This window comes from Panthera uncia (genome assembly GCF_023721935.1).
Source record: "Panthera uncia isolate 11264 chromosome B2 unlocalized genomic scaffold, Puncia_PCG_1.0 HiC_scaffold_24, whole genome shotgun sequence".
Lineage (NCBI taxonomy): Eukaryota > Metazoa > Chordata > Mammalia > Carnivora > Felidae > Panthera > Panthera uncia.
Window position 1 is genome coordinate 1,690,738 of NW_026057580.1, and position 20,112 is coordinate 1,710,849.

Here is a 20,112-nt window from a genome sequence, read left to right on the forward strand (position 1 = left end):
GCTCACATTAGCTCCGTGGTGAGAGCATGTGGTCACAGACAGGAAGTGGCTGTAGACATCTCCTCCATCTTGTCCCCTCTGATCTGGGCCAGTGAGAGCTTGGGCTCCAGGCCTCCTTCTCATTTTCTTCAGAGATTCCAACTTCCCACCTCCTGCCTCTGCTGTTACTCTTTTCCTGGGGGCTCTCTGGGGCCTAGTTCCACAGCAGGACCAGGGCAGAGAGGTCCAGGAACATGTGCGGTCTTGAGCAGACCAGGGTGTCCACTCGTTTCAGGGAGGTGAGACAATCCTGTTTTACCAGAACAGGACTCTCTGAAGACTGAACATACCTAGGAAGAGCTAGGTTATAACCAACTGGGAAAGCCAGCCATGTGAGTTCAGCACACCCTGGGCCCCACACATGGTTGGTGTGCTGACCTTAGATAAACTCGTCCCTTACATGGCCGCGTTTGCTGTCCTTTGTGCCTCAATCAAACCAAGTTCTTAAGAAATACCTGTTGTTCATTTGAGACTTGTTTGATATTTTCTCTCATGGGGCTAGGGGTTTGGGAGGATACCACAGAGGGAAATGCCATTCTCATCAGATCATGGTGGCAGTACCTACGACCCACATGATTATCACGGTTGGTCTTAATCTCGATCATGGGGCTGAGATGGTGCTTGCCAGGTTTGTCCACTGTGAAGTTATTCTTTCCCTCTTTCCACGCTGTTCTTTTTGGAAGGAAGGCACCACAGACAGCCCACACTCAAAGGGTGGGGGTTACGCCCTCCCCCCCCACCCCCCCACCAGCTTTGAGGACAGAGTATCTATATAAATTATTTGGAAGTCTTCTTTGGAATTCACTTATCTGTAAATTTATTCAGTCATTCATTTATATCAATATGGACTCACGGATAGTTATTTTACACTTTACCACTTTATTTATCTCGTTGCTCAGTTCATTCCAACGTTGGCTGTCTTTTCTTCTGCATGTTTTACACACACATTTTTCATCTTTCACCCACTCAAGTTTTGTTCCAAACAATGTTGGTGGAGCACCTAGAGGGAATGAGAAGTGATGGAGCTGGTGCTGAGCTCCCCTCCTTGGATCCATCCCTTCCGCCTTCCCCTCTGATACCCATGCTCAGTGCTTCTCCTGCCCTGGCCCCCACCTTTCCCAGGGACCATCCTAATGATGAAACCCCAGGATGAAAACACATCATTGACTCCATGCCTGGGTATGGAGTCCCTGTCTTGCTCTGGGTACCAGGGGGATGCCATGGCCCCCTGACCACCTACAAGCAGTGCATGGAGAGAAAGAATAGAGGAATGGCCTCTTCATTCACTATGGTTCTCTTCTTGGGCATTCTCAGAGCGTTTTGCAGCAACAGTGGAGGAATGTGATGGGGTGGAAGGTGTGGCATGACAGACATGGGGAGAAGCTGGGCAAAAGACAGCCACTGAGACAGGACTGAGGTCTCTAGGCCCAGAGACAGACCCTGCAGGTGGTGGCCCCCTACTCAGGCCTGGTTGCTCCTCCCTCCCCTTTCCCCGCAAAGCCTACCTGTCAGGGTACTCACTTCTCCAATCAAGGTGTTGGTCTTTCTCGGTTCTTCTGGCTCAGAGATGCTGGGAAGCTGGGGCAGAATCAGGCTTATGTTATGCTTCCTTCTCCCCAGAGGCGCCCCTTCTCTCATCTTCAGAAACAGACTGGAGTAGCATGGCTTGGGGAGCCCTACACCTGCTCCTGCCCACCTGTCCTGTTGTACTCCTGGCCTCAGGTGAGATGTAGGGCGTGAAGGTCAGGGTTGGGGCCAGGAGCAGGGTGGCTCTGTGACCAGAGGGCTGGCTGGGTGTCCTAGGAGGCAAGTCTATCCAGGAAGACCCTATACCGTCGTGTCCTAGCCCTATCCCCTTGTTTCCCACCAGCTCAGGGGAGAAACTGCTCTCTTTTGAGCCCAGTGCCAGTCTGGACTTAAGCTGATTACAAAGATCCCAGGCATCAGTTACCCTTGGCCTGAGGGACCCTAAAGAGCTAGCTGTGTCCCCTTTCCATTTCCTCTCAAGGTTTTTGAAGGCCAATAGTATTCTCTATTCTGGTTCCCTGAGCATTAATTACCTTCTTTGTGTCCTCCTTAGTTCTGATCACTTCTCCAGAGGGAACCTCTTACTCACCCTCTCTCAATGGCTCTGAGCTCAGATAGGCAAGGGTCTCACCAACACCAGAATGGAGGGTCCTGGGAAGGGATGGCTAGATAGCTCATGCACATGTGTCAGAGTCAGGAAAAGGGGACCCAAGTATTCTTTCCAAGGTGGTTGAAGCACAGGGTGCTACAGAGGAGTCCCCAAGGCTCAGATTCAAAATTGGGGAGAGAGGAATAAGGAGGAGGATACAGGTCATTAACTCTGAAAGCACTGTAGAAAATTCAGTTAGACATGGGATTTTTGGAATGAGATCAGTGGAACCCACATAATGTGGAAGCCAGAGGCTGTACTGGCATGCAAATGGTAGGTGTAGAAAGTGACCACAGATGGGCATATGGTAGCCAGAAACATAGCAAAAAAAACAGGTGAGAAGAAATTTTTGATTTCTGCTCTTGACTCTTGCAGTCATGAGCTTTGAGACCATCATAACCTCCCCTTCATTGTAGAAGCAGGCTGAAAAAGCCTAGGTCACAGGTGCTCTAGGGGATCAAGTGGCCAGCAAAAGCAGTGGAGTATTGATGAAGATAGATGATCAACTGCCTATGGGCATTTGATCCCTAACCCCTTCATTCTCCAAACTCCAAGACAGGTGGGTTAGAAACTAAAGAGGATCTCCCAAAGTGTTGGAAGGTGAAACCCTGGACAGAGGATGGGAATGGCAGCAATGTGGGTATATAAGGGGTACCCTTGTGCTCTAGGGCTTACCTATCTCACTTTTTTAAAATGTTTATTTTTGAGAGAATGAGAGAGAGAGAAAGAGAGAGAGAGAGAGAGAGAGAGAGAGAGAGAGCACAAGCAGCAGAGGGGCAAAGAGAAAGAGGGACAGAGGATCCAAAGCAGGCTCTGTGCTGACAGCACAAAGCCCGACTCGGGGCTCCAACTCACGAACCGTGAGATCATGACCTGAGCTGAAGTCAGAGGCTCAACTGACTGAGCCACCCAGGCTCCCCCTCCCACTTTTAAAGTTTACTAGGTAGAAGGATTTAGCCTTCCATTCTTCTACTATCACCAGACTGGGCATATGATCACCCCAGAGGAATCTGAATTCAAAAGTCAAAACAACTTGGTGTCTTAGGAGAACTACTACCTTGAAGAGTGACACCATACTAAACAAGAGAGACCATCCGAAGGAGAACTATGACAATTGACAGCACAATAATTCTAGGTAAATATTAGTGGTATGCCTAAAAGGGTAAGGGAAGATATAAATTACATGAATCAAGAGCAAGAACTATTAACACTGCTAAATTAAAATAATAGTTGTGAAAAATATTATGATTGAAATAAAGACCACAATATATGTGATATATAAAGAGCAGGAGCACCTGGGTGGCTGAGTCAGTTGAGCATCTGACTCTTGATTTGGGCTCAGGACATGATCCCAGGGTCGTGGGAGCGATCCTGTGTCAGGCTCTGTCCTGAGCATGGAGTCTGCTCAAGAGTCTATCTTTCTTGGGGCGCCTGGGTGGCTCAGTCAGTTAAGCATCCGACTTTAGCTCAGGTCATGATCTGACAGTCTGTGACTTCAAGCCCCGCGTCAGGCTCTGTGCTGACAGCTCAGTACCTGGAGCCTGCTTCCAATTCTGTGTCTCTCTCTCTCTGTCCCTCTCCTGCTCATGCTCTGTCTCTCTCTGTCTCAAAAATAAATAAAAAATATTAAAACAAAAAGAATCTATCTTTTTCTTCCTTTGCCCTTTTCCCGTGCTTGTGCTCTCTCTCTCTCTCTAAAATAAAAAATTTTTAAAAAATTAAAAATTAAAAAAAAAAGCAGATGTGGCTGGAGCATGAGCTGGAAGAAAAGTCGAGGAATTCTCCCAGAAAGCTCCTGTAAAGCATTAAGAGATTAAAGAATCAAAGAGAATCAAAGAGGAGTGAAGAGACATGAAACATCCAACATATGGTTACTAATAATCCCTGTGAAAGAAAAAGGATGGAAAGGAAGAAATATTTGAAGAAAAAGTCAATATAAATCTCTCAGAATTATAGAAAAAAGAAAGATCTCAGACCAAAAGGACTCAAAATTTGCCAAGAGGGGCAAATAGGAAACACATGCACACACACACAGCCCTAAACCCATCAAAGAACATCCCATCTTGTGTAAGAACATCAAAGACAAAGAGTAAATTATAAAGAATTTCAGATCACTGACAAAAGAGTGAGAATTAGATCTACATTAGACTTCTTAAGAGGAGCACTAGATGCCAGAAGACAGTTGAGTAAAATTATTAAAGGACTGAAGAAAAGAAGTTTATACCTAGAATTTTCTATCAAGCCAAACTGTCACTCAAATATGTGACCATAATACTTTGGGACTTTGACAGTATAATACTTTGGGCCTCAGAAAGTTTGCCACATGTGGGGAGCCTGGCTGGCTCAGTTGGTTGAGTGTCTGATTCTTTTTTTTTTTATGTTTATTTATTTGGGGGGTGGGAAGGGCAGAGAGAGGATCCGAAGCAGGCTCCAAGCTGTCAGCACAAAGCCTGACATGGGGCTCAAACCCACGAACCGTGAGATTGTGACTTGAGCTGAAGTCAGATGCTCAACCGACTGAGCCATGCAGGTGCCCCGAGTGTCTGATTCTTGATTTCAGCTCAGGTCATGATCCCAGGGTTGTGGGATTGAGCCCTGTGTTGGGCTCTGCACTGAGCGTGGAGCCTGCTTCAGATCCTCTCTCCCTCTCTCTGCCCTTCCCTCTCTCTCTCTCTTTATCAAAAACAAATTAATAAACATTTACAAAAAAAGAAAGAACTTTTAAAAAAAGAAACATTTGATTCATATTTTATACAAGATGCTTGCAAAAAATAAAAAAGCAGCAAAAGCTACCCCATTCATTTCAAGAAGCTAATGTCATCTTATCTTGAAACCAGTAAAAGGTAAAACAAGAAAATCAAATTATAGGCTTATATCTCTGATGAACATAGAGTAAAAATCAAAATAAATATTAGCTAACTGAAGTCAACAGTGTGGTAAAAAAAAAAAAATGAATGCTATGATCATGTGGGGTTTATCTCAGAACCAAAAGGACTGTTTAACTTCAGGAAATCTAAATGAACTAAATCAATAAACTACAAGAAGAAAGCAAACTGATGCATAAAAAGCATTCGGAATAGTTCAACACATTTGTTATTATTAAAAAAAACCTTAATAAACTAGAAATAGGAAGAAATAATTTGGTCAAGACTGTATAGCAATGACTACAGTAAATATAACTAGGTAAAGAAAGTATACATTCAAATCAAGGATTTCCACAGCTACCACCAATGCCTCATGTAGTATTAGAGGTCTTGGCCAAAGCCATAAGGAAGGCTGAAGCCAGGAAGAGGGACACCTGTCATGATTTGAGATGCTGGCATCATCTACTTAGAAAAAATAAGTAGAATCCAAAAGCTATTCAATCTCATGAGCGAGCTTAGCAAGGTTTCCCGGATATAGGATCAACTGACAAAAATCAAAAGTGTTTATCTACACTAGAAATAATCAGCTAGAACACCTAATCAAAATAAGATACAATTCATTGTAGCAACAGAATCTATGACGTATTAAGGAAGAATTAATTTAACTTTGATCTGAATAAATACAAATGATCTATGATCTTGAAAGAGACAATAATATTATAAGATGTCAAATTCCCCCAAATTATAAGTCTCTAACTGTAATCTGAAACACACTTTCAGTTTAATATTTTATTTTATTTTATTTTATTTTATTTTATTTTATTTTTTATTTTTTCAAAGAAAGGCAGACTGACACATGCACCTCATTTGGATGTGTCTGGAGTCTTGGAAGCTTGACCACCCTACATTCTCCTTCAAATAGACCTTGAGAGTTTGTTTGGAGCCTCTAGCAGGGGAGCACAGCTACTCTATGCCCTTGAGGGAAGAACGGGCCTCCGTCCTCCTCTTTTGGTGAAAGTCATCCTCTTTAACCAAGCAAGCAGCTTCAGGAGGCACTGCTCACGGAGCAGTCAGGGAGGAAGGGAACACCCGCCTAGCCAGCCAGATCAACCAAATCAAACCTGGTGATCGGTGGGGTGACATATCGCAGCCAGATCGCCCCACATCCCAGTTTAATTTTTAGAGAACTTGATAAACTTACTGTAAAATTATATGGAAAAATAAAGACGCATAAATAGCTATGTCCATTGTGGAAAAAAAAAAAAAAAGATAGGACTCATCCTACCAAATATTAAGACCTACTACTAAGTAATACAATTGACATTAGGTGCTGGAACAGCAAGAAATGACAAATGGACAATGGCACAGGCTAGACTTCCAGACAGCTCCATATATACACGGGAACATACCTTATAAGGAAGCACCATGAATCGATGGGGCGAAGGGCCCATTATTTGGTAGACATCCTTGAGAAAACTGGCCGAGTCCATGCAGCCCAAAGCACTGGATCCCTGCCTAACACTAAATACAAAGATGGACTCCAGGCAGATTCAAGACATCTATGTGAAAAAATAAAATCACTAAGTTAATGGATTCTGTGATTAACCACTGTGATTAAGTTAATAAAAAAAAAAAAAACCCTGCAGATGAATATCACTGTGATTCCAGGCAACACGTCCCCGCGAGAGATAACTAGGACCCCCCTACTCCTGAAACCACTTCGTGCTGAGCTGGAGGGAAGGAAGGAAGGAAGACACCATGTGCTGGAAGGGCAGATAGCCTTTGAACGCCGGGATCTGAGGACTGAAAAGAAGTATTAAAAAGGAAGGGCGAATAAGGAAAGTGTAACACGTCTAGTGCGAGCTGAGAGGTCTGGAGTGACAAGTGTACTCATTCCTATACCCCAAATGCCAGGCGCCTTGCGTGGCGTGTAAGATTGTAGAGACGAACGAACGAATGAATGAACGGAGAGTAAGTGAAGAGACTTAAAGTTTGGAGTCAGCAAAAATCAAACGTCCTTGGTCTGGGATTTGGGAGTTCAAGCTCAGTTTAAGACGTGTTACTGAGTCCCGTCCAAGGAGAAGAAAGTTGGCATGGGTGAGTAGGGGGAGCACACACTATCGTGTAGGTCCCCTCACCCCCAAAGCAGCGGATGACACAGCTCCTGGATGTCAGAAGGCTGTCCTCCTGATTCTTAGCGCTCGGGACTGAGTGAAGGGTGGGGTCCTGGGCCAAATGCTGGGTCATTTCGGCTGCAGCCTGGCGGCTGTCTGGGCCAGATAGGGTTGAGGGAGAGGAAGTCGAGTGGGCATGCGCGTGCCTGCGGGGGGCCCGGGCAGAACCCAGGGTCTGGGGGCGTGGTTTCTGGAGAGGCGGGGGAGGGGAGCCTGCGGGAGGGAGGGGGCGTCGGGAAAGCTGGTGGGCGGTTAGACCGGATGGTAGGAGAGCTGGAGAAAGGGATAAAGGTTAGGAGACGTGCGTGTAGTCAAAAGGAGAGACAGCTTGTGTTTGTGTGTGTGTGTGTGTGTGTGTGTGTGTGCGCGCGCCCCCACCTGTGACAGCACAGAAGCGCCTCCCTGAGTCCAAACTGCACTGTACAATTTGCATCTTTTCCCCCTGTCACTCTAACCGTGACAGAAGTAAGATCGCCTGTGAGCACGTAAGGGGTTCTTCGCAAGTGTGAGCGAGAAGGACTGTTCTGACCAGCCAGGAACCTGGAAGAGAGGGGGAGGGGCAGGGCACCACCAGAAACGCTTTATGAGAGGGCTTGCGTGAATGAGTGTGAGTTTACACGAATCTCCTTGTGAATGTGTTTTGGAGAAAACTCTGTGTGTGTGTGTGTGTGTGTGTGTGTGTATGTGTGTGTGTGTGTGTGTTTAGGAACCAAGGTGCCCTGCCCTAGCCCCAAGCCCCTGTCCCTGGGTCTCTAAGCCCAGGGAATCCCAGGGAGTCTGTAGCTCAGGGTCCAGAAAACTCACCCCAGCCCCCTCGACGGATCCCCTGCTTCAGACTAGGGGGCACCCCCGTCAGCCAGTTTCCGGGAGGGGGTTGGAGACGGTGGGGAGCCTTCTGACCCCGAGAGCCGTCCCGGGCTGGGGGGATGGGGTGGGCCCAGACTGGGTGGAGCAGCCACACCTGCCCGAAGTTTCGGAGAAGAGGGCGTAAACAGCAACCAGCGCCGCCCTCGCCCTCAGTAGACTCTGCGGGGCCCCACGGTCTGCCGATCACAGTGGGTCCTACAACTTCCTCACTTCCCTAAATGGGCAACTGCGCTTTCAGAACGCCAGGTCCTTCCCTGGCAGACCTAAGTGGCACGTCCTGCAGCGGCCTGGGGCCCTAACCCTGGAGCGGGGGGTGTCCCTGGCCCCCTATTGGCCTGTGACTGTCCCCAACTGGATGGAGCCATGGCTCCCGCATTTCTGCTGCTGCTGCTGCTGCTACTGTGGCTCCAGGGCCCTGTCTCAGGTGAGAGAACCAGAGGGCAGGAGAGCTGGCTTGGGGGTGGGGGTGGGGGTGGGGGCGGGGCGGGGAGAGAGTGGCCTTTTCCTAGACCCTCCCTGCTTTCATGCTTTGTAGGGTTGGAGGAGGAGAAGGATGGGGCTGGCCTAGAGGCTCCTGACCAGAGAACAGTGAGAAGGTTGCATCCCTATATTTGGCCCCAGGCAAAGCTACCACAGGCCTCACAAACTAAGATAAAGCTCCAGACCCTCTCTGGTTGGGCCCCTTCATCTGCCAGGCCTGCTCAGGACCTCTGACTGTGGACACTCAGTTTCCTCACACAGAAAGCCTCCCTCCCTTGTTGGGAAAGGGCTGTTTGGTTCTTACAAGAATCATTGCACCACGTGTGTGTGCTTTAACTCCCTCAGTTGTTTGTGCCACTACCCCCTGTCCCCATCCCCCTGTCCTGAGCGGAAGCGATTTCTGAAGGCCTCGCCCACCCCACAAAATGCTCCTTGAGGGGGCCTCACCCATTCCTGCCTCCCTTATTGCCATGGCAACCAAGTTACCATTTCCTGTTCAGTTCTGGTGACTGCCTGTGGGAGGGGTGGAAGGTGGGCTCAAATGGGCTCCAGCACCTTGGAGACCCGTTCCAAGGGCACCCCACCCATGCACCTCCCCTAGGGAGCCTCCTCCTTCTGCTCCTGTGCGGAGCAATCTTGGGGTCCCCCAAACCTCCCTCTCCCCAAATAATTTAGTTTGGTCCTTCCTTTCACTTTGTGCAGGGCAAAGTGATGCTTAGAGAGGGTGTTACCTTACCCTGAGCCTCAGCTCTCCTGTAGCTGGGTTGGAAACAGGCAGATGTCTCAAATCCTGTGCCGGGTCCTTGGCTATCACAGCTCTGGGCTCTACTGGAGAAGTCTGGAGAGACCTGCATTTTAGAAACGGAAGCACGTGATGCACTGGCTACGTTCCAGGCACTATCAATGGTAGAACCAGGGTTTTAACCCATATTTTTTTATTCTTATATTTTATTATTATTATTTTATTTTAAGAGAGAGAGAGAGAGAGGGAAGGGGCAGAGAGAGAGGGAGAGAGAGGATCCCAAGCAGGCTCCACGCTGTCCGCACAGAGCCCCACAAGGGGTTCGATCCCACGAACCCTGAGATCATGACCTGAGCCGAAATCTAGAGTCGGACGCTTAACCTACTGAGCCGCCCAAGCGCCCACCCATATATTTTTAGACTCTAAAATGTGTGCTTTCTACTCTGTCCTGCTGGGGAGAGACGTGTGTATGTGTGCAAAAGGCTCTGGGGGTGTGAAAGGAGTAAGTACTGAGCTTACCTTAGGCAGAGGGTTGGAGGGAGCGCACCACAGCTTTCTCTCTCTCCCTGTCCCCTGATTGCCCACCCCCACTTCTAGTTCCACTCTCTTCCTGCCAGGCTGTGGATTGTGAAATGCACGGACCACATCTTGTTTCTAGGCCGAGACTGTAACATGCTGTAGACGAACAGTGAATTCTTTGGTTTACACCCCACTGAGAATTGAGATGCATGTTTGGGCATTTGTAATCTATGGATTTTATGCAACTAGAACGTTTTAAAATGAAATACCACGTGAAAGGAACTAAGACAACTTGCTATTTAGAGGATAACTAAAACGAACTTCTTGGTGAATCATTTTTACTCTGAATTTTTTCAAATGCAGGACTTTCTTATCTACTTGAGTTGCTTGTGTTCTGGAATTTTATAACTTAGTGACTTCTGTTTGCATCTGTGCATCTGTCTCGCTGTGCACCTGTGTCAGTGCCTCTGTCTCAAAGACGTGGGTCTTTCCCACAAGACCCTGAAAATGGGGTTGTTACCTTCCCTTTGGGCTAGAAAATACCATGAAGAAAGGGGCTGTGTCAGTTGGAGCTCCCTGAGTGTAAGGGCTGAGTTTCTTCCATTAGTCTGGGGCTCCCTGAGGGCTTTGCCTGTGTCCCCACCATCAGACTGGGACTTCCCTGAGGGCTAGTCCTATATCTTTTGCACCATTCTAGGACTCCCCAGGGGCCCACGACTATTGTCTTCCTCCTCAGTTTGGGAACTCCCAGAGGGCAGGGCTAATGTCTACTCCAACTGACTGGAAGCTCCGTGAGGGAGTGGCTTGTGTCTCCCCTCTCAGACTGGGAGCTAGCTGTTGGCCATACCCGTGCATCTCCCCTTTCTGACTGGGGGAGCTCTTTCAGCGTAGGACTGTGTCTCTCCCCACAACTGTGAGTTCCAGGCAATATCCACCTCCTCTCCCTTCACCTCGACCTTCAAGAGGCCTCCTTCCCCGCCTCTGGCAAGACCTCGCTCACCAGTAGTGTTTCCCCAGGTGTCCCCGCCGAGAACGTGTACACTAAAGTGCAGCACCTTGAAGGGGAGACTCTGTCTGTGCAGTGCTCCTACAAGAGCCGCAAAAACCACGTGGAGGGCAAGGTATGGTGCAAAATCAGGAGGAAGAAGTGTGAGCCTGGATTCACCAGGGTCTGGACGCAGGGGCCACGCTACCTGCTGCAGGATGACGCGAAGGCCAAGGTAGTCAAGATCACCATGGCGGCCCTCAAGCGCCAGGACTCGGGCCGGTACTGGTGCATGCGCAACAGCTCGGGGACCCTGTACCCTCTGACGGGCTTCCTTCTGGAGGTGTCTCCAGGTGAGCTGGCCTGCCAGGGCACGGGAGGGGAGAGGGTGTCCTCCCTGCCCCAGTCTCCATTCGCAGCAGATATAGTAAGAATAATAATCCATCCGTGGGCCTGGGGTGCCGCAGGGTTTTCGCAATTTTTACTGACATCTTCATGGGCGTTATTGTCCCCATTTTACCGATGAAGAAAATGAGATCTAAAAAGCCCTCTGTGGGGGCGCCTGGGTGGCTCAGTCGGTTGAGTGTCCGACTTCAGCTCAGGTCACGATCTCACAGTCCATGAGTTCGAGCCCCGTGTCGGGCTCTGGGCTGATGGCCCAGAGCCTGGAGCCTGCTTCCGATTCTGTGTCTCCCTCTCTCTCTGCTCCTCCCCCGTTCATGCTCTGTCTCTCTCTGTCTCAAAAATAAATAAACGTTAAAAAAAAAATTAAAAAAAAATAAATAAAAAGCCCTCTGTGGATCTCACCTTGTCCAGGGTCACAGAGCTAGCAGGTGGCAGAGACAGGATTCATACTTAGGGTGCTGTGTGCTTTGTTTTTATTCCATCTTCTGTTAAATATATATTCACTGCGTCCCTAGCTATGTGCCAGGGACTGTTCTAGGCTCTGAGGATAGAGGGGTGAGCAAAAGCAGACACAGCCCTGCCCTAGGAGAGATGACAGGCAGTCGCACATCATCAGACAAATAATTGTAGGTAACCATAAACGTTCTTAAGAAAATAAAGCAGGTCAGTGTTTTATTCAGTAATTCAGTGGCGGAGGGAGCCATCGAGGTGCTGGAGACCAGAGAGGACTCTCCTGAGCAGATGACATCAAGCAGAGCCCAGCGTGATGAGAGCTTTTTAGCCCTGTTGAAATATGGGTCCTTCAGAGGGTATTCTAGGTGCATGTGCAAAGGCCCTGAGGTGACAAGGAGCTGGGCCTGTATAAGGCAGGCCTGTGTGGCTGGTCCATATTGAGTGTGGGGCAGAGTGGCAGGAGATGAGGCTGGAGAGTCAAACAGCAGCTCTAAAGTCTCTGATGTGGAGTTTGAGTTTTATTCCAAGTACAATAGGAAGCTATTGAAGAATTTAGAGGGGTGTGTTGTGGCCTGTCTTTAAGAGCCTAATGGGTGTTTTGTGGAGGATGGATTGTGGAAGAGGGTAAGAGATGGGCACAGAGACCCCTGTTGGGTGTTCTGGCTGAGAATGACAGTGTCTTAGAGTAGGACGTGGGCCCTGGAGGCGGGGAGAAGTGGAGGGGCTCAAATCTATGATGTTCAGACCTCCTGCCCCCCGCCCTGTACACTCTGGAGGCAAGACGGGATCTGCTCGTGTGGGAGGTGAGTGAAAGGGACGAATCAGGAGTGACCCTAAGGCTTTCTGTTCCATCAGCGAGGTGCATGACGGTACCATTTATTGAGTAGGGCGAATCTGGAGAGGAGCTGGTTTGGAGGAGAAATACCAAGAGCTGTATTTTGTCCTGTTAAGTTTGAGATGCCTCCTGGAGCCCCAAGTGGGCAGTAGATGTGCAGCCTGGAGCTCAGGTGAGAGGTCAGAGCTGGTGATATACTCAGAAGTATCTCCGTGAAGATAGTTTAAAGTCTAGGGGATTCGAGAAATCCATACAGACAGAAAGCAGATTGGTGGTTGTTTAGGGCGGGGGGGGGGGGGGACAAAAGGAGGAGGTAGAGGAGTCACAGCTAAAGGGTGAGGAGATGATGCAAATATTCTAACACTGGCTGTGGTGGTGGTTGCGGGACTCTGAATATACTAAAGACCATTGAATTTGGTGCTGTAAATGGGCACAGTATGTGGGATGTGACTGGTGTCACAATGAAGCTGTAAAAAAAATCAAGGGAATGTAGGGGCCCCCCGGGTGGCTCGGTCAGTTGAGCATCCAACTTCGGCTCAGGTCATGATTTTGCAGTTCGTGAGTTTGAGCCCCACGTCGGGCTCTGTGCTGACAGCTCGGAGCCTGGACCCTGCTTCAGATCCTGTGTCTCCCTCTCTCTCTGCCCCTTCCCCACTCATGCCCTGTCTCTGTCTCTCAAAAATGAATAAACGTTAAAAAAAATTTAAAAAAAATCAAGGGAATGTAAAAGCTCTCCCTTGAGTGTCGAAAAGGAGAGTTAGGGCCAAGCCCCAAGGTACCCCCCCCCCCTGAAATTTATACGATAGGAAACGGCGAGGAACCAGCAAGAAAATCTGAAAAAAAAGCAGCCAGTGATGATGAAATTTGTTATCCACCCTTCCGCATTCTCCTGATCCCTCTGTATCTCCCTTTTCTGTGGGACTGAGCCCGGGCAACTACTGTCTCTGAGATGTGGAGCCAAATCTCGATCCCCCCTCTCCAGTTCTGCTTCAGACCCAGGGAAGAGTGGAAACCAGTGTAGTGAAGTCTGCCTTTGCAGGGATACAAACACGGAATGGTTTTGCTTTTCTCTTTGCGCGCCCCCTCCCCTTGTCAGATCTCACGTTCCACCTCTTAAAGGCCGTTTGGGGAGATTCTGACTTTGCAGACCTTTTCAGTTATCAGGAAAACAGAAAAATCCACAGCCCATTTAAAAACTCTAATCTTCTAGCAATATATGCCCCTCCACTCCTTCCTGAAGACCAAGCCACCTGGAGTGGGGAAGGGGGTAGCCTGCTGCCTAACTCCCTCTCCTTCGTCTCGGCAGGTAGGGAAGGTGGGGTTCTTGGCAGTCCGCTCTCCCTGCCATCCCCTGCCAACCCCCTGGTGCACCGAGGCAGGGGCGGAGGCAGGGGAGTGGTAGTGTGTCTTCACTGCCTGCTGTAGGAGTTCTCTCTCCGTGTCGGATGTCACTCTTTTGTACCCAGCCCTTTGGGATCCTCTGTGAGGTGGGTGTCCAGATGCTGGCCCTCCCAAGGCACCTATGCATGAGTTCTCTGGAGGGTCTTTGGGGGTGTCCCCACTGCTGCGTAGGGTGATGGTGGAGATCTGGCTCCAGGTCAGCCTCTTCCCCTATCCCCACTCTCACCAATGTTGCTTGTTCGGGGGTCCCTTGCCCAGAAAGATGGGCACCTTCCATGGTGGCCATTTGGCCCTTTGGAATGTGTCCGTGTGATGCACAGTCATGTCATGTGACAGCCCATGGCAGCTCTCTCTCTCCCCCACTGTTTCTCTCCAGTTCCCTTGTTCTCTGAGGATATAGTTTCCACATTGCCCCAGATGGAACCTGGAGCCTCCTGCAACCCCCTCCTCTTCCACCATCCAAACGCCACCCTTCTCGAAAATGGGATGTAAAAGGCTAAGGTGATGGGTGAGGGTAGCAGGTGTCTCTTCGTAAGCCCCTGAGAAGGGCATCTGACTCTGCTGCTTGAGGTGTTCTGTGGAATTTGGGCCTTTAGTGCTTCCCTGTGTTTTGTTTTTTAAGTTTGTTTGCTTATTTTGAGAGAGACAGAGACTGTGCCAGTGGGGGAGGGGCAGAGAGAGAGAGAGAGAGAGGGAGAGAGAGAATTCCAAGTAGGTTCCACTTTGCCAGCGCAGAGCCTGACACGGGGCTTGAACTCACGAATCTGTGAAATCATGACCTGAGCCAAAATCAAGAATCTGACGCCGAACTGATGCCCAGTTGCTTCCCTGTCTTCAGTCCCTGGGCCCTACTTGCCAACTATGGAGCACCTGGAAAAGTCCCTGTTCAACATCATAGTGAAGAAGTCTCTTTGGCCCACAGGAATGAGGAGGGTCTGGAAGTGACTGGAGAGATGGGGGCGGGGAGGAGAGTGTCCTCTGGGCCCAGGTGGCCCGACAGGGCAGGCTAAAGAAACAGAAAGTCTCTTCCTTCTCCCTGACCAACAGCTGGTCACTCAGCAGAGCAGAGCCCTGGGTACAAGACCCAGGAGGGGAGACGGGGATCCACTCCCATCAGCGAGACCCACTCCTGATCTAACGTTCCTCCCTCTCTGTCCCCTTAGCCTCCGCCATCAAGAGAAGCACTCCTCTTCCACAGCTGGCCAGTATCCTCCAGAGTGGAATTGTCGTCACCGAGGGCCCAGCCCCCACCTCAGGCCCCAATGCCCCTTTCACCACCAGTGTGACAGTGCTCACACCTGGTCTCTTCACCATGACCAGACTCGTGCCCTCCGCTGCCTCAGGGTCCATCAGACTGCCCTCCATGACAGGCTACAGCTTCACCAGCGCTGGCTCCTCTACCATGGGGCCCGGGAGGACCGTGGGGTCCCAGACCGTGACTGTGCCCCCCAGCGATGCCAGAGCCTCCTCTGCCGGCCCAGTGTCTGTGTCTACCAGGGCTGGGCCCCCACGTGCCAGATCACCCACCACGGGAATGTGCCATACCAGTGGGTCTCTCATCAACAAATTATCCCCTGACAGGTACCCGGGGGTCGTGGGGCTGAATGACATTTGACCGGATATGGCGGCCATTCTTGGGGCCTCCACTTAGAGCCAACCTTCCCTTTCAGGAGGCCAGAAGCTGGGAAGGAGTGGTGCCATCCATACGGGCTGGCAGTGGGAAGTGAGGGCTGAGGAGGGGTCAGCCTAAGAGTCTGTGGTTGAAGAGGAGAAGGTAGGGGCAGGACAAGGATGGGCCTCGGGAGTAGGAAGTGGGAAATGGGGGATGCTTTAAATTGGGTTCCCCCGGAAGCCACCTCTGGGACCAGGAATGCTGGAAAGAGCGTGGGGAAATGAGACAGGGAGCCAGTAGAGAACCTAATCAAGCCACCACCACTGTGGGCAGCGGAGCTCAGCCCATGGGGTGGGCTCTGGGGCCCTGTGTCAGACGCCCACCTGAAGGGCAAGAGAGCTGTGGTATTAATACACCTACTCCCACTGGCCATTGGTAGAGGGCTGCCTGTCCTGGGTGGCAGAGAGGGCTCCAGTAACAAGAGAAAGTCCTCAGGCCAAAAAATATTTGAATGGAGGTGCCGAGGGCTGGTGCACACGGAGTGATACAGGCAAGGGGTTACAGGCTGTGCCCCTCCCACATCAGCTGCAGAGGACAGAAGAAGGAAGGGCCACCACGAGAGGCTCCCACTGTGAGGACAGCAGGACTCTCAGTCTCCTCTGTCACAAATGGGGGTCCCTTAAGAGTCCTCGTCCTCAGCAGTGAGCAGGTTTGGGGAAACAGTGGAGGAGATGCTCCCCTCCACCTGGGACTCTTCCCCTGACCCCCAAGCTCCTCACTTTCTCCTGCCACAGCTGGGTTCCCAAGGAAGGGAGGCCATCACCCCGGCCAAGACCTGTCAGGATTTCTCCAGGTCTGGCTCCTCTCCTGCTGCAAGCAGGAAGACATGGGTCTGGGAGGAGGGAGCCGGGTGCTCACCTCCTCCCCGCTCCGTCCTGTCCCTTCAGGCACCAGGATTCATATCCCATTGTGCTCCTGGGGGTGCTGACCTTCCTCCCAGTGCCTGTGATGTTGATCGTGGTCTATGGGTTCTGGAAGAAGAGACACATGGGGAGTGAGTACAGCCCACCCTCCCAGCCTCCTGAGGGCAGAGCACTGGGGCTTGACACGCTTTCCAAAGCGCCCGCCTGCACTCCATTCCCAGGCGGTGTGTCCTCACCTTTGTCGGCCAGAAGGACTGCTTGGCGCCCAGGGGAGGGAGGAGGGTGGGTGAACAGGAAGGGTGCCGCATGACCCTCCCGGGGCTGACCCAGCAGAAAGTGGAGGGCAGAGCCAGAAGGAGGGATGGACTGGCCCAGGAGGGTGGGGGTGGGGGAGCACCGGAGCCCTGCCCTTCATCTCTGTCCTTGTCCTCCCAGGCTACAGGGTGTGCAACAATCCTGCTAGAGCCTGGAGGGACCCACTTGGAAGCCCGGAGCCTCCGTGGAAGCCTGCTTGGTCCGAGGCCACTTAACTGTGGAGTAGGAAAGCTGTTCCTGGAGGGGCCCTAGGAGGCCAGGGGAGGATTAAGATGGGGACCTGTGTGAACTGGAGCCAGACCGATGCTGGACTCAGGCCCCCCACCCTGCCCCCCGCAGAACCAGAGGCTGCTCTTGGCCCGCTCAGACCCCTTGGGCTGCCAAGAACCTGAGAACGCTCAGAATGGAGGACACCAGGCCGAAAACCGCAGGGCAAGCCACCGAGGGCACCCTGAGTCCCAGGCCCCCGCTGGGTGGCAGAGAAGCCTTGTAGAGAGCTCAGGAGCCCCTTGTATGCAGCAGAGGGGAGCAGACGGGTGGGCCGCTGCTCTCTCCCCATCCCGAACCCTGTGCCTTCAGCTGCCTTCTGCTCCCCTCAAGCTTCCCCACGTGGTTGGGGAGGAGAGAGTCTCAGAGGCAGCCGGTGTCTCAGGGGCCCCGCCCTGGAGGAGAAGAAGGAACAGTGACCAAGAGTTGGAGATCCACAGGGGTTTGGCAGCAGGGGACCCCAGAGTGGCCTAAGCCCCCCACCCTTGGGGCCCCGCGCCCTCTGATGGGCCTCTGGATGTGCCCTGCCTTGACCGCAGTGCCTGTCCCTGAAGTCCTGGGAGCCAGCCAGCAGAGGCCACCAACCCACTGCAGCCTGTCACCCATTGGCAGGCCCTCTAGGGACAGTTGTGACCAGGCCGCCCAGAGCCCCTTGGCTGCAGGACCAGCCTGTCCCCGGACGGGGGCTGTACTCAGGGCTCTTCCCCTCGGTTCCCAGCTGCGTGCCTGAGCTCTCACAGAAGGCAGAGGGCCCTCCAAAGTCCACCGCAGGGGAGGCCACGGCTCAGAAAAGGGTGGATCGCCCACCCGCCCCCAAGAACTCATTGTCCCCTGGGAAGAGAGGAGCCACGTGGGACCCAGCAAGGACAGCTCTGAGCTGAGCACAGCCTGGAGGAACGCCTGGGGCTGGAGGAGGGCAGGGAGTCTGGCCTCTGCTTCACTGGCCTCCGCTCAGACTTGGCCTCGCCTGCCGTGAAGGCTGGAGAGTATGGGCTGGATTCCTCCCCTGGAGCAGGGGCCCTACTAGTCTGGAGCAACTGGAATAAGCACCTAGGGATCAATGTGGCATTTCCACTCTCCCCCTGGAGCAGGGCCCTCCCAGGAGGGACAGCAGATGTCATTGTCAGGAGAGTGACACAGCCAGGGCCTCGATGGGTGGCTGGGGGGCCACTCCAGAATGGAAGTGGGGAGACAGGAAGGGACAGAAGGTAATCCTGGAGGACCGCAGGGAAGAGGCATCTCTTTCCTGTGTCCAGAAGGGGGCACTAGAGGAGGGACTCAGATTGACGAACCCACAAGCCCGGTGTCAGGACATACACACACGCGCGAACCCAGAGTGATATCGGTCCTCTCTACCAGGAGGGCGTGCCCATGACCTTGGTGTGCAACTAGGAGGGGGTTCATTTCCCTGGGGAACACAGCTCCCCCAGAGCCCCACTCCATTCAAGATCCTGCAACAGCACACTTACAGCCCCGCCTGTGGGAGAGCCGCAGAGCGCTCAGGACGGGGACTGAGGGATGCTCCCTGTCACTGTGTGACCCTGTGCAAGTAACTAACCCTATCGGACCTCATTGTCCTCTGTTGTGAAAGAGGACACTAACTCTACCTCCCAAGACTGCTTTCGAGGATCAAGTAGAGTGACAGGAACCTCTTACCACCGAGTAAATGCCTCCTGATTGCTCATCCCCAAGCTCTTCTCCAGCTCTAGCGTATGGTTTGTCCACACGAAAGCCCTCTGGGCCCTATTTCTCTGTTGTGCCCTAAATTGAAAGGGGCTAGGGAGGGCAGAGGGACACACAGGCAGGCCTCAGGCGGTGGGTGCTGGACCTAGGCAGAGGCCTTCGGCTGTGCCCTGATGTCAGGGTAGCTGTTAGGGGACCCCCCCCCATCCCTGTTTGCCGAGGATGAGGGGCTCCCGGAATTGGGTGAGCCTGTACCAGGTGCCCACCCTTGGAGCCTGCTCCCACGTGAACTCCCCAGGAAGGATACAAGGTACTGGGAAAGGAATACAGAGCCCCTGCCCCGGGTCTCCAGCCCCGCTGGGGCCTAGGTGGCCTCTTTGGACCTTCAGTGCTCTGGGACATTTTCCTGAAAGCCCCAGCCTTTCATTTTTCTCCTTGTCCTTACCCTTTTTCCCCTGGAGCTGCAGGAGGATCCAGATCCTCAGGACATCCTGGGCAGGGGGTGCATGGTGGGGGAGTGGGGTGGGGGTGGGTATCACACAGGCTGCTGCTGCTGTTAGTGGCTAAGGCAACAAAGCTTCCTGAGCAATCGACTGTGATGACAGGACACGCCCGTGGAGGGCTTCTTGCCGTGACCAAGGGCCGGGACACGTAAAGAAAACCCAGCTCGGGGGGATGTCTGCTCTGCGGAACATAGAAGACACATCTGTCACTGTGGGACACACGCTCTCCCGCTGGAAGTCCAGCAAGCAAGCCTCAAGTTCACGGTCCTCCCAGATGGCTGCAAAAGGTTTCTCAGTCTGCATCAAACTGAGTCGGTGTATCGTCCTCCTTCAGGCTGATGGACTTGTTACCCCAGGGCTGGGAATAGGGAGAGCGGAAGTCCTCCTCTGCCCGCCCCTCCCTCCAGGGGGCTGCCTCAGCTGCAGAGAGAGGCCTCACCAAGGGCAGTCCCCCTCCCAGGGTGGCCCGTCACCCCTGACCGGCTGTCGCAGGCTCCAAAGCCCCGGCATCTCCTTGCCACCCTGGAGAGCATCCCGTCTTCAGATCTCTGCAGGCCTGAGCTTCCTGTTGACCTGTCCTTCTCTTCCCGGCTTGGTCCCCGGGCATGTTAGGCCTCCTGTGCTAACCTCCACCTCAGAATCTGTGCCCCCACAAACCCGACCTGCCACACTGCATTTTTACAAGGTGTCCTCCTTTCTTCGTTGTTTATTAACTATACACAGCCTGTGGTGATTGTTTTTCTGTGGCTCTTCTAATGACAATTATTCTTAAAAACGTGCTTGATTACTGTGGTCTTTGGACAAATGCTTGGGGAGTGATTATGGCAGGCTGGGAGCTGGGGACATGGGGTGACTGGGGTGGGGAGACT

General features: G+C 52.0%; 1 protein-coding gene and 1 long non-coding RNA gene across 7 annotated transcripts in view; one reads left to right on the plus strand and one right to left on the minus strand.

Annotated features, from left to right (window-relative positions):
- The window catches only part of LOC125938259 (trem-like transcript 2 protein), a 47,434-nt gene extending 27,340 nt beyond the window's left edge, over nt 1–20,094 (plus strand). Inside the window, exons 5-9 of one of the 4 annotated variants that reach the window (XR_007462646.1) lie at nt 1,660–1,761; nt 10,879–11,199; nt 15,104–15,487; nt 16,500–16,606; nt 16,911–17,000. Coding sequence is in view for 3 of the 4 variants with exons in the window: in XM_049653302.1 (XP_049509259.1) it covers nt 1,660–1,761; nt 10,879–11,199; nt 15,104–15,521; nt 16,500–16,606; nt 16,911–17,005 (1,043 nt within the window). In the remaining variant the exon portion in view is untranslated. Of the gene's footprint in view, nt 1–1,659; nt 1,762–7,463; nt 8,545–10,878; nt 11,200–15,103; nt 15,522–16,499; nt 16,607–16,910 lie in introns of those variants that run through there. The other 3 variants (XM_049653302.1, XM_049653304.1, XM_049653303.1) reach the window with 3 other exon arrangements.
- Nucleotides 854–9,924, minus strand: LOC125938262 (uncharacterized). 3 transcript variants are annotated; one of them, XR_007462649.1, is made up of 5 exons: nt 9,862–9,924; nt 9,337–9,448; nt 6,489–6,638; nt 1,545–1,617; nt 854–1,039 (listed from the first exon to the last, which is right to left on the minus strand). It is a non-coding gene; the product is annotated as an uncharacterized LOC125938262 (long non-coding RNA). The 3 variants fall into 3 exon arrangements; XR_007462648.1 differs by lacking the exon at nt 9,862–9,924 and having other exon boundaries at nt 1,561–1,617; nt 9,337–9,580; XR_007462647.1 differs by lacking the exon at nt 9,862–9,924 and having other exon boundaries at nt 9,337–9,580.
- Nucleotides 20,095–20,112: the final 18 nt, after the last annotated feature.